At 34.1% G+C, this 14,787-nt stretch overlaps 1 protein-coding gene across 3 annotated transcripts in view; it reads left to right on the forward strand.

Moving 5' to 3' along the window:
* Positions 1-14,787, forward strand: part of LOC111054673 — a 190,778-nt gene that overhangs the window by 95,546 nt on the left and 80,445 nt on the right. For all 3 annotated transcript variants that reach the window (XM_039420578.1, XM_039420577.1, XM_039420576.1), the window contains exon 4: positions 1,699-1,882. In XM_039420578.1, coding sequence (XP_039276512.1) covers positions 1,699-1,882 — 184 coding nt within the window. The remainder of the gene's footprint in view (positions 1-1,698; positions 1,883-14,787) is intronic.

Here is a 14,787-nt window from a genome sequence, read left to right on the forward strand (position 1 = left end):
ATTGAATGGAAAAAAGCATAATAAGCTTGTTAAACATAATTATCAGGCAACTCACATTTTAGTCTCCTCAATAGATGTATATTCCTACTTAGCTTAGAGCAAATCATTTAAACATTATCTTTCCATCTGTAGTCTGGCTGGCCGCTATGGCTTCGTATAGAATGAGCGCTGATATATCTATTCAGTTTGGTGTAATATCTATATCTATATGTCAGTTTGGTGTAAGGGTGAGAATACCTGAGAAGCAATTAGGAAATTTCGAGCTGGCAAATAATTTATGGATAGTTGCTCTCATCAAATGGAAACATTATACAATTATTTTCCTTAATCTTTTCGTTGTATGCAATGTCCTCATCAAAGAAAATCGATTCGATTAACGCTTCTCTCTGCTACAGTTATCTATTCTATTCACTTTCAGCATACAGAGAAGATACAGTATTAACAGTACGAAAGATACAAAAGTAAAACAAAAGATACGGAAGTAAAACTTCCAACAACATTCGTCTATACCAGGGGTCTCCAACCTTTTTTATCCAAGGGCCACATTGTTAATTTTTAGGAGGCTTAGAGGGCCAATAACAAGGATGTACGTGGAATTTGATTTGTGGGGACACACACGACGGGGGATTTGGGAGGTGTACAATTATTAATAATATGAGAGGTTTTAAGTAATGTTTGAGAAGGAAGAAACAAACCAATTAATTTCATTTTAATACAAAGTCCAATTTATTTAGTGTGAAAATCTCATAAGAAAACTTGACAATGCATGAATTTATAAAAAGTTGCCATGCTAAAAGAGAATACTCATTTTCAGTGAGAATTTGTTTTCCACTTGAATTATCCGCCCATTTAGGATCAAACTTTGTGGTTCCGATAATTAAAATTGATTTCAAATGTTCATCTGACAAGGAAGTATTTGGATTCAACAAACTTCATCTTTGAAAATGTCTGCTCACACTTATAGGTAGATCCAAAAAGAGAAAACATAGCTCGAGCATGGTTTTTTATATTTTTTGAGTCTTTTTCTGGGAGAGAACTTTAAAAAGGAAGTAGGTTACCTTCTTTGTAGCGTTCAAACAGGGACATGTACAGTCCGTGCAGACCATTTGCTAATATCTCACAATGGTTGATCGCTGCTTCTTTACAGTTAATTTTACACTTATGAGGAAATGGATGGGGCTAGTAAGAGAAGAGTACTGAACTCACAGTTGTTGTCAAAAATATATTTAAAAAAATATGTTGCAATAACTCTCGGTGGGCCGGAATAAATCCATCCGCGGGCCGGATATGGCCCGCGGGCCGTAGGTTGGAGAGCCCTGGTCTATACTATTACAAAGACAATCGGACAGTGTTAGGTATTCCCCTTGATGATGTACTCGATAGTTGTGTTAATAATAAACAATAATAGTAATCACATTAACTATCAAACTTAACTATTTGTATAAACGTGGTCAAAATGAACGTTGGAGAAGATGGTCCAGCAATTCCACTGTAGACTGTATACAGTATAAGTATTTATCTACCTTTTTTTGAAAATCCTAGCGGGTGATATACTTTTTCAATTTGTTATGGATTATGTCATATTCTCCACTCATCTATTTGAATGTCTATCAACATTATCCATCAAGTCCACCATGACTCAATGCATTTAGAATATTTTCTATGACTGTGAAAATTATTCGTTTGTTTGTATTTCAGTGTGCAATATGACGCTGGATTCGAGAGCATTGATGAGCTCTTCTAATAAGACGTTCGGGCAGATCAAGTCGCCCGCCGATCAGGGCCCCTTCCTCTGCTGGTACAACTTGCAGCCAGACACTGGACAGCGAGTTGAAATTCAAATTTATCGTCTTGTGAGCGTCGGGAAATTCAATGGAACACAGTGAGTAGAAACTGCATTACAGTATTTTCACTTGGAAGTTACCAATCAATTATCGATTTGTATGTGAAAAAATTCCTTCTTGATCAAACTGAATACAAATAAACTACAAAAGTACGTTTACCATATTCTGTATTTGTATCACAAATTATTAATCTAACACCACTTTTAAAAATAATTTCAGTTCTCCCATATAATGATCATTTACAAAATACAACTCTAGTTTATTATACACTATCTATGTTTACTATACACTACCAATAGTTTCAGACTCGGCACAAGTTTCATACACGTTTCATATATACACAGGTGGCTTTTATTATCTGTCAGTTGAAGAGAGAGGTGTATGTAGACCACGTACAGTATGACTGCAGAGAGGCTTTCAAAGTAACTTACTCACTTACTAAAGGAACAGCAACATACTTTATCCTTGAAAGTAGACAACGACTTATATACTGGTCTTATATCGCTTAATACAAAGATATCGCAGTTTCTAGGTACATTAATGTTTCTTGAGAGATTCAAAATTACTTTGAGCATAAAATTTTGAAATCTACCAGTAAGAACTCGGTTTAATGAATATTTTCCTATTAAGAAAGAAAATTCCGTCGAAAATTGGGGCGTTTTGGAACAATAAGAGCACCATAATCATTTTTCCGCAGAGGGTTGAGTTGGTTGCCTGCTGCATTTCACAAAGAATCCATTCGGTTTTTTAACGAAAATATCGTAGAATCCAGAATGGAGAGATCTTGACTCTGGCTATAAGCATAAATTTGGTAGCACATCTGTATCGAGCAGCTGTATGGAGTGGAACAGAGGATGGGCTGCCGGAGTTACGAGAGTAAAGCGCCTTTTACAGCTCTCAAGTGGCCGGGAGGCGCGAATATTTGTGTAGGACGTGAGCTCTTTTTTCTGCATTGAATTATTCACTCGGTTGCTAGCAGGTATTCACAACTGCGATCCTCGGAGGCAAAAGACACATCCAGGAAGTTGATGGTGAACTCAACGATGAATAAATTACAAGTTTCTAGTTGCGCATACTAGACGTAAAAAACTTGAACGATTCATTATTCCAATCTCATGGAGCATATTCTTTATGGGGGTTTCAAGACCTGTTCTCCAAGAATAAATTGATCGATCCTTTCAATCTCCACTCTAAATTTATTCGTACCCTAAAGCTTACGAGCCCGAGATGGAATTATCATTCAGTTGATAATGTTGTTCAATTACATATTTTGGTTTTGGTGATGAGACTGTTGTAGGGAGCGAGCAGCATTTTCATTCACCTGTTTGAATGAATTGTCAGTGGGATCTAAAACAAATAGATTTCTATTGATTTCTTATTTTGAGTAAGATCTTGCCTTAATGAGTAATGAGTGAGGGGTGATTTCGTAATGATTTCCAACAACTAATAAGTGAGTTAACTTCAAAAGCTAAGACGTTTTATTAGGAGCATAAAAAAGAGCTTCAAAAGCACCAAAGTATTGCATATCTCCCCTCATCTCAAATTCTCCCTAAGTGTCTCTGTCATCACTTCATTCAATTTCAATTATTCAATTTCGTTATTTCAATTATCCACTGCATACTGCTGTATATTACTGAAATTTGATAACCCTGATCTACTTTCAGCCTACTTCATTTTATTAATCATTTATTTGATCTTATCTACCTATATAATTATTTTACTTTATCAATTTTTTGTTTTTTTCTCTTCAATATTCATATTGATTAAAACTTTTACAATATTTCCATTAATAAATAAATCCTTAGTTTAAATAACGAAATTAACGTTTTGGTAGAGAGTTAGTGGGGAGGATATTTTTAATATTCTTCCCAAAGAATGGACATTGATATGTCCAAAGCTCCGCCAATTTATGTAGATTGTAAAGTATCGAATTTGGGTAGATAAAAATCCCTAACCGAAATAGTAATAGGTCTGAAAATAAAGTGACTGGCTAATATCGCCAAATAGATAATAACTAAGATTAGATAGCATCAGCTTGTTCTGGCTAAACGGTACAAAAACCTAAAAAGGATTTGAAGGAATTTGTTGCTAATAAATAGATTATTATATAAAATATTTTGAAGATTGAGGTTAGGTATATGTATTCAGGGATCGTGACCTAGAGATCGATCAAATCGAGCAACGTAGAATCTGACCAAAACCCCTTGGCAGAGACGATTCCGGCTACCATATTCCCGGACACATGGAGTTGGATCGACATCGGCGGCTTACAAGAAGATTTTCGACACGTGAGTGATAAATATTGAATTAGTGATGGGCGCCCTAGTGCTTCGAATTAATCTAATAATCAAAGCTAGCTCGTCGAAAGGTTTTTATTATAAATTAAGAAATCAATAAGAGTAATACTTGCGCAAGTAAAATTAGTATTAAAGGTATTTTATTAAAAGAAAAAAGATAGATCAATACATTTCAGAAATTTCTATTGAATCAAAGAAGTATAAAATCTAGGCTATTAAAACATATGCATATGATATTTAAATTTTGCAATATAATTTGCGATAGTTTGTTATAGCTCTAATTCACTAGATGAATGGCTCTATCTATTCCGTCAGGTGCCGAATCTTGCACCCTGAGATAAAATATATTCTCAATACAAAGAAATCTACTAAGTACTAGAGATTTTAATATATATATATATATATATATATATATATATATATATATATATATATATATATATTTGGATTATTAATGGCTAATTTATCAAGTTGATCTTAAAGAACCTATTTTTTAATTGGATTGTCCAAGTCAACAAGTATTAACAAGAGCATATCGCAGCTACATGCAAAAGAATGCATATGATTTTAAGATAAAGGCACATGGTAATGATTCGTGCCATAAATCTAGAATATAAAGTTTAGCCTGTGATATTTTACTGATTTCAATTATTGTTCTATTTTTATATTATATTTTTCTATCGCTCTTTATATATTTTTTGCCTCGATCTATTTTTTGCATTATTTGTTTAATATATGTATGATATGTTTATGGTGTGCAATTTATTTTTATTCCTCAACACTATAGTATAAGTATCATATTTATATATATTTATTTTTATTGAATTACAAGAGTTATAGGAGAAGCCCATACCTAGGCCTAGAAAGATTTTTATGAGACTGAATCCTATTAAAAACCACGACCTAATTATATGATTATATCAAATATCTCATGCTTTACCGACTGATGCCAAGCAGGAGGCTAATCGTTATTTAAATATAAAGAATAACGTGACAAGATGCATAACAATATGATTATTATCTATAGTTATTATATTACAAATTGCTTTTTCATATCATATACAGTTCAATAGTTATTTTCTTAGTCTATATTATGTAAATTCATCTATAACTTTGCTGTATTGTAAGCTATTGTTTATAAGTGTATAAGCCAGTATATATTGTAATCTACATAAATAAAGTACTCAATCAATCAATCAATCAATCATCACTTTCAAAAGAGGTCATTATATTGACCGATGAATTCTAATATTTTGAACTTTGAGGCAGAAATAAAAAGCTTTCCCTTCAGGAACGAGCATTTCTATTGTGAAAGATATCGAGGAAAACTTTTCTAAAAAATTAGTCATGAGGTTTCGAGCTTCTACAATGTAGGTGGACTGAAGTCATTCCTGAATCGAATATTCATTACCATACAGTTTCTTTATTCAAGATTCTAAGAGAAATATTAATAATAGATTTCCTATGTGAAGTACTGCATCTATTGTGGCTACTGAGGATATGATCAAATTTTCCGATTTATAGATTTCTGCTTATCACTTTCCGTTGGATGAAGATTCCTAAATTCTCTTATAGAACTCAATTTCCTTTCCAGAAGTCACATTTGAATTGAAGTAGGCCAATACCCTACCTGGTAGTTCAGTGGCCAGATCTTCACTACCAATAGTTTCAGACTCGGCACAAGTTTCATACACGTTTCATATATACACAGGTGGCTTTTATTATCTGTCAGTTGAAGAGAGAAGTGTATGTAGACCACGTACAGTATGACTGCAGAGAGGCTTTTAAAGTAACTTACTCACTTACTAACGGAACAGCAACATACTTTATCCTTGAAAGTAGGCGACGACTACTATATACTGGTCTTATATCGCTTAATACAAAGATATCGCCATTTCTAGGTACATTAATGTTTCTTGAGAGATTCAAAATTACTTTGAGCATAAAATTTTGAAATCTTCAGTAAGAACTCGGTTTAATGAATATTTTCCTATTAAGAAAGAAAATTCCGTCGAAAATTGGGGCGTTTTGGAACAATGAGAACACCATAATCATTTTTCCGCAGAGGGTTGAGTTGGTTGCCTGCTGCATTCCACAAAGAATCCATTGTGTTTTTTAACGAAAATATCGTAGAATCCAGAATGGAGAGATCTTGACTCTGGCTATAAGCATAAATTTGGTAGCACATCTGTATCGAGCAGCTGTATGGAGTGGAACAGAGGATGGGCTGCCGGAGTTACGAGAGTAAAGCGCCTTTTACAGCTCTCAAGTGGCCGGGAGGCGCGAATATTTGTGTAGGACGTGAGTTCTTTTTTCTGCATTGAATTATTCACTCGGTTGCTAGCAGGTATTCTCAACTGCGATCCTCGGAGGCAAAAGACACATCCAGGAAGTTGATGGTGAACTCAACGATGAATAAATTACAAGTTTCTAGTTGCGCATACTAGACGTAAAATACTTGAACGATTCATTATTCCAATCTCATGGAGCATATTCTTTATGGGGGTTTTCAAGACCTTGTTCTCCAAGAATAAATTGATCGATCCTTTCAATCTCTACTCTAAATTTATTCGTACCCTAAAGCTTACGAACCCGAGATGGAATTATCATTCAGTTGATAATGTTGTTCAATTACATATTTTGGTTTTGGTGATGAGACTGTTGTAGGGAGCGAGCAGCATTTTCATTCACTTGTTTGCATGAACTGTCAGTGAGATCAAAAACAAATAATTTTCTATTGATTTCTTATTATGATTTAGATGATTTAGATATTCTCCTTGCCTTAATGACAAATGAAAGAGGGGTGATTTCGTAATGATTTCCAACAACTAATAAGTGAGTTAACTTCAAAAGCTATGAAGTTTGATTAGGAGCATCAAAAAAAGAGCTTGAAAAGCACCAAAGTATCGCACATCTCCCCTCATCTCAAATTCTCCCTAAGTGTCTCTGTCATCACTTTCAAAAGAGGTAGATATATTGGCCGATGAATTCTAATATTTTGAACTTTGGGGCAGAAATAAAAAGCTTTCCCTTCAGGAACGAGCATTTCTATTGTGAAAGATATCGATGAAAACTTTTCTAAAGAATTAGGCATGAGGATTCGAGCTTCTGGAATGTAGGTGGACTGAAGTCATTCCTGAATCGAATATTCATTACCATACAGTTTCTTTATTCAAGATTCTAAGAGAAATATTAATGATATTATTTCCTATGTGAAGTACTGCATCTATTGTGGCTACTGAGGATATGATCAAACTTTCCGATTTATAGATTTCTGCTTATCACTTTCCGTTGGATGAAGATTCCTAAATCCTCTTATAGAACTCAATTTCCTTTCCAGAAGTCACATTTGAATCGAAGTAGGCCAGTACCCTACCTGGTAGTTCAGTGGCCAGATCTTCCTATCCCCATTGAGATGGCTGATAACAACTTCTATCTCTTTTCTTCAGCAATAGTGGCCATTGCATTGAATAAGGTACGCCTCTAGGCGATTCTGAGAAAGGAAGTAGAGTCTCCTCCATTGATAACTACTACTGTGATGCGGTACTCACTCGTAATGGTGCACTTCTATGGCGAACCAGATCCAGTCAGTTTGATTGTCTCAGAAAACTTCAGAATATTAAGCTAACTGCATCCCGAAATCAGTCATAGGCATTCAAATATGCTATTGTGCTTCATGGAGAATATATAATCAACCGATTTTCTTATGAAGCCTGGTATCATACCATAGAAAACGAAAGAGTACATCATGCATAAGAATTCAGATAACATGAAAATAGTTATGGCAACGAATGCAGTTATGGTGCACTTAAGAGTTTGGTTCATAATAAAATAGTTATTTGTGCAACTAGTGCGCACAGTGACAGTTTGCTGCACCGATAGATTTGTTTACGCACGAGCCGTAGGCGAGGGCGGAATGGTTTTTTGAGTGCAGCAGAGGAACTTTGCTCACGTATTTCATATAAAATTTTTCCTACAGTTACCATTGAATATGAGAAGTGGTTGATTATGGGTGAAATGATGGCTGAAATCCATCAAATGTTTGTCTGTATAATATTGTTATTAATAACAACTTTAATTCAAACTTGATAATCCAATTGAAAGTTAATAATCGATCATTTTTTCAAATTAAAAATTTAATTTATCCAATAATTTGAATAATTTCGAGTGAACCTTAATTTCTAAATAATTTTTCAACCAATCAATTTATGAATGAAAAAATATTATTTGAAATAATGAAAATTAATAATATTCAAAATGTATAATTTAATGAGTTCTCATTTTTATTCATTTGAAAATCAGAAAAAATATATATAGAACAAATTCGCATTCAAAATACATGCAACAATGTCAACAGCTGATTGGGATGGCTGCAAGATAATACGCAAAGTATTAAGAGTACTGAAAGTAATACTTTGCGCACTAGAGCGGAAAAGTGATTCTTTGCGTTCTGTAAACAGTGCAGGAATGGTCACTTTTCAAGGTAACTGTAGGAAAACAAAATTGTAAGCTCTAAGTCAGCGTCGATTTCATTCCAAATTATTATGTAGACTGTATAAATAGAATAGAGTCACTAGTAATCACTCAATAAAATACAATAATACAGCCTCTAATAGTCTATTAGAAGAATATCTCCCGAATATGAGAAGCTTCAGAGTTTGCAAAGCACAAGAATCCAAGGAGTCCCTCAAGATCACAGCTTTTATATTATACTAGAAGGTAATTCGTGCTCCGCAAGGGTCTAATTAAAAACTTGACAAACTGAAGAATTGACATAATGAAATCTTGAGTAATTCAAAATAGGCCTATAACCATCCTCGGTAAATTAATAATCGATATGCAAAATTTTAAGTTAATCATGTAAGACGTGATGATGCGAGATTCGTGAATTTCCTATCCCCCACGTGTATAAGCCGGTTCTTCTCTTTATTATATTATAGATTATTCATTTACTCTTCTGGAAACGTTCTTACATAACTGTTTTCATCAATATTCTAAGAATAGAGAGCATGGTGGTATCAGAGATTACTTGAACTGTGTATAGTATAGACTCTGAGGACCTGGCCACAAATTAATGTTGTGCCCCTTTGTGCGTGCTAGTTAATGGAGTTAATTACATAACAAAACAAGATGCAGGCCACAGCAAGGAGGCATGTTGTTTTATTGGGAGGGATGTGAGCTTCACAAACAGAAACATTTATGATCCGGTGTAAACATTGTACCCAGCCACAAACATTGGATTGCATTGTTCAGCCCGGTGCAAAGTGAGATAGGCCTTCACTGTTTATTCAACGGATCGAATCGAGATAGAAGATGAATGCGTTCCCTCTCCCACTCCTTCACAATACATTCTCAAAGCCGTGTTATTCCGGGAAACATCCTTAGCACCCTCTGCTTATTTGTGTTGTACCTGGAGCTTTCTAAAATCTGGAGAATTGCGCCTCAGGTGCTCCGGATGACAAAACAAAGATAAGGCCACTCCTTGAATGTTCTGCCCAATTATAGGTCATTAAGCTTTGAAAATAAATGGAATTCGGAAATTCAGAAACAGGAATATTAAATAGGCTTTTGCGTACCATATTCTATACGATTCAAGTTTCAATCACTCTCAACATTTTCATAATTACATACTCATTGTCACTAGTATTTTCTACTACTTTAAAGCTACTTCCAATGAATGTTCAACACAATAATTATTATTAAAAAATACTAAATAATATAAAAGTATTTTTCACCATTTATACATCCAAAATCATGTTTAAGGAATGACTCAATTTGTGCAAGATGTTTGATATATAAAACATTTTTGGAACCTTATAATTATTGAGATATGATTTGGAAGTAGCTTAAATACATAAAAGTATAGGATGAAATTAATGTATGTTAATACATGATATTATAAATTATGATGAATCAATTATACAGAAAATGATATTCATAGTATAGTTTGATGAAATCTATCTGAGCCATAGAGGAATTCTCAGTTGCTAAAGTGGTTTCGGTATTTTGAAAATATTATTCTTTCTATTCAGCAATGGAAAATTCGTATTTGTAGCAATACAATTGGAGAAAATTTTCCGTCGACCTAATGTTATCGATAGCTAGAATAACAATGCAGCAGTTTTTGAAATAACAAATATTTCAGCTTTGTAATACTGGACCTGAATGGCGAATATCAACAACATAGTAAGGTGTATCGTGATGTTATGAATTGTTCAGTTTGGTTTGCTGCATCCTCCAAATTGCGCAGACTCAGTATCTCGTTCCCATTTTTCAGCGGATGCACAGCATACATATTCACGAGAGAATCTCAAATATTGCTGTTGTTTGGTGGCAGTGATAATTTTTGCGCTCTGGCCAGCAGTCATGGCATTTTCTACTCTATTCTCGACATTCTCCATCTAAAATATCCACTAGCCAGACTAAATAATTCATTGCAAGTCTCACAGACTGGAAGCACACTGATTTGGAATGCTAAGCACCCATCATGGCTGATACCTCTTCTGTTTTGTCAACGCACGTAAACCTCTACAATTCCCATATGAAGGCTATCCCCGGAATTCATTTGGAACATGAAATTCAGTGGAAATACTTAAATCTGACCACCTATCGCTATGATAATTGAAAATAATATTTCAGATTTCACTTACTCCCTGAAAACCACGAAACATGTTCAATAATGATGCCTTTAAAATGTATTCTATCTGAAAATCATTTTCAACATAGGTGATAATATTTGAACATTCATGTATTTTCTTTATTCGTGGTTAAGTAACAGTAGAGTGGACTTCACTGATCAAACTTCAAGTCATGAAATAAAAACGTCTATTCTATAAGAAAAAAGTATGAACAACAATAGATAGTAGTATACATAATAATAATATAGTTAGTTTATAATGAAAAAAATAAAACATCATTAATAATAACAGTTTCCATTTTTCCAACTTTCTGTAACTTGAGAAATTTTCGCTTTGCAGTGAAATCAGTTATTTGGAGGAATATACTTAGTCCAGCAGGAAATTGCTCCATTTTCATTGATCAATTTCGAAGAGGAATTAACAGATATGGACAGAATTATATGTTGAACTATCAACCTTCTGTTAGGGATTACTTCATGGATAGAAATTTGGTTCGATTCTAAAAGAGGAGCTTCCAATTTTATCCGTTCAGATTACAATATGTTTTTTGTAAACTAGGCTCCTCTATGAGAATGGCAGGATGTTATCGATCGCGAACGACCAAACCAGTCTCCACAACATTATTCGATGGACGCTCAACTGATGTATGGCGAACGCTATCATTGATAACAGAGACGATGAGTTATGAGTCAATCTGTTTGAGTGAAGTGAAGCGGCAATAGCAGACGACTATTGATTAAGAAGAGATAGCAACTGAATGCTGTGCGTGGTGTATAGAAAATTCGCTGGCTCAGCACTTTCCACCGTCCAGTTGGTCTGCTCCGATAGGCTAGTGAATTATATCATTCGGTTACGTTACGGTCTCAACCTTTCGTGTCTCCAAACTCAGCAAACCGCAACCACAATGAATGAGAGCTCTTCCGAACAGCTGATCCATTGTCGAGCATTATTCATCAAATCACTGACAAACATCGTTATTGCTCACCAAAAATATCGGAGCTTTTCCGAATGATGCGCTTTATATCAGAGCACATTGCAATTTTCAATCCCTTGTCATCATCTATAATGCGTATGAATGTTGCAGAAATATCAGTTACTATTTTTGAAATGTAGAGTCTTGGGGAGCTGTTCAATGATATACTACAGTCCATAAAATAGAGTTATAGTACCCTTTAGATTAAAAATACAAATTGAAACAACTACTTCCAGTGATCCACACCATCTTCAGCTTATAAAAAGTAGTTTGTTATAGCTTAGCCTACATGGAAATGAAATGAATGAATATGAAAACTTGTATGAATTTAATCTTTATTGATTGAGTATTAATCGTTCAACAAGACAAGACAAACAAAAAATTCCACGTTGCCCAGCTGACTTTTCAAACATTGCTGCCACACCGATCATTCAACGTTGATAATAATAGTTATTTTTTCTCAATAACCTACTGTTCAATTGTAAGAATTAAAATGAACAGAAATAAGCTAACAATGAGCTTACTGTAATACTCATGATGAATTTTTAATAAACGTTTTACTAATATAGTTTTATTTATTTAAAATTTATTTTTTTAAACCTGAAGATGGTGAGGATCAATGAAACTAGTTGTTATAATTTGTATTTTCAAACTATTATTTCATCAATTTCGAAAAAGGGTCTATAATTCTATTTTATGAATAAAAATGAGTAGCCCTGAATTCATAAATTTTAAGAAAATACTACAGTCAGTTCCTCCGATCAATATTGATTAATTTTCTAGATACGAATCATAATTATCATTTCTTTCTGGGTATAAAACAGTACCCTTGTCAATATGGAATTAGGAGAAACATTAGCAATACAATATTAAAAAAATGCTCTAAGTTGTCCATAACCAAGACGTGATTGAATTAAAAAAAGTTGAAAATACTCAGCTTAGAATTATTACATCCCAATGTACGACAAGACTTCAGTCGACATACGTACATGTAGAATACTCCATACTCCGAAACTCTGTATGCCTACAACTACTTCTCACAAATCACACTCCAATCTTCTACTTTAACAAAGCTTCGGTTTTTAATATAACTGAATTGTATAATGAATGAAGTGTCAATTTCTCTCGTTTGATTTCAGCACATCCATGCATGTCCAATTCCTACTACCGTCAAAATTTCACATCTCATCCGTCGAGATAATCATGTCAGAATCATGTTTGAAAGCATGCTGTAATACTGTTTTCTCCGTACTGGACTGATTGCTTCCTCTATTTGGCAGCGTTATCGTCCATCAATAACTAATCAGTCTCAATTCCATCAGATGAATCAAACTTCATTGGTGATGTAATTTACACAGTTAACTACTCCAAAAGCTCTGAAATATAAGTTAAATGGAATGACGCAACGCTGAAATTACAGATAACTTAAACAAGTCGGAGCTTGATCATTGTAGCTGTCAATATGCTGTCGGTATGAATACCATGAAGTCTAACTTTGAGTGCCCTGTTGAAACTTCAGTACAATCGATGAGCAGGAATTTGACTTCAAACGTTTCCCCATCCATGATGAATCAGTCATGTTTGAAGGACTCTCATCATTGATACAATCAAAGTTCTATTCTGAAACAATGATTATCGGTACCCTTCAGCAAAGTGGCTTTTCCTCCTCAAACACACTTTGTCTACTGTTTTTCAGTGAAACTATAAAACGAATTTGTATTATCAACTCTGAACAAAATTGATGTTTCAATCAACTCTTTTTATTGCTTTTTCCACAAACAAGTCAATTATTTATTCCAATGCTGAGTAGTTCTTTATTCAATCTGACATTCAGAATTTGTTGTTATTGGAATAACTGATAGTTTTCCAGTGTGGTATGGGTAAGCTCTGTGTCACAGGACTTCTGAATTCTGATTTTCTATAGAGAGAAATAGTATATTTCGCACCTGGAGCAGAAAATGAGATTTTTCCAGCTTGAAATCAGTTTTCAAGTCCAAGGCAGTAGGCCGATTTGCAGTCAGGATTTCAGATTCTTTTAAAATTCAACTTGGAATACCACAGTCATCTTCAAGCATTTTTGAAAAATTCGGAATGCACTAGTCAACAATAAATAATTGAGTAAAACTGGTTGCGAAGCGAATTAGTTTGATTCAAAACTGGAACTGAAATCATGGCGACTTCAGCTGATGATGAAAGTGGACACTCGCCCGATCTAGCGGATGACTTATTAACTACTTCCATGAGCGGCTGGAAATAGACAACTTTCTGGCCTAGACCGGAAAAGAAACCCTTTTCTGACCTCGTCTGCAAACAAGGTCTTTCAGATCTACGTAGGGACTGGAAAACAGCTGCTTTCTGTGCAGTGTGGCGAAAAGTACATTCCCCGATTACAAAAAAAAACTATTTTTCAATACTCTGCATTGTATTGATCAAACATTCATCTCTAGGTCAACACTGATATATCTTCGACAGACATTTGACATAGGGGTCAAGTCATACCATCATAATATGTGTCACATAGGAATCCAATATTGATTCAATTACCTTATTCCTATCACTATCATACTTATTTATTCATTCATCATTGACATTCACACATAATCATACAATAAATGATAGAACAGGCTTAGCCCTCATTATTTCATTCACGAATCCCGATTAAAAATTAGTCGAAAAAAGTTTATCTTCAGCACCTCAAATACAGGATGTTTTCGATCTCAGAATAATGTCAAGAAATTTTGAATTTAGAATGTTAATATGAGAAATTTATTTGAATAATACTCTCCAGTAATCAGTTGAAATCTTGAGAAATAATAACATTATAATATTATTTTGATAAAATCGTCTCATTTGAAATGTACCATTCAGATTCAACTCAAGATTGAGTGCCTTTATTGAAATTATTGTAAGTTGAGCTGTTTGTTATCTAGAACACTAGCTTGATATCGTTATAATATTATTGTAGTTACACTAGCTCTCATTGAAGTAATAATATAGCTTAGTTAGCTCTGTGTTACTTCTTACTGTAACGGTTT

Source organism: Nilaparvata lugens, chromosome 2 (assembly GCF_014356525.2).
Source record: "Nilaparvata lugens isolate BPH chromosome 2, ASM1435652v1, whole genome shotgun sequence".
NCBI lineage: Eukaryota > Metazoa > Arthropoda > Insecta > Hemiptera > Delphacidae > Nilaparvata > Nilaparvata lugens.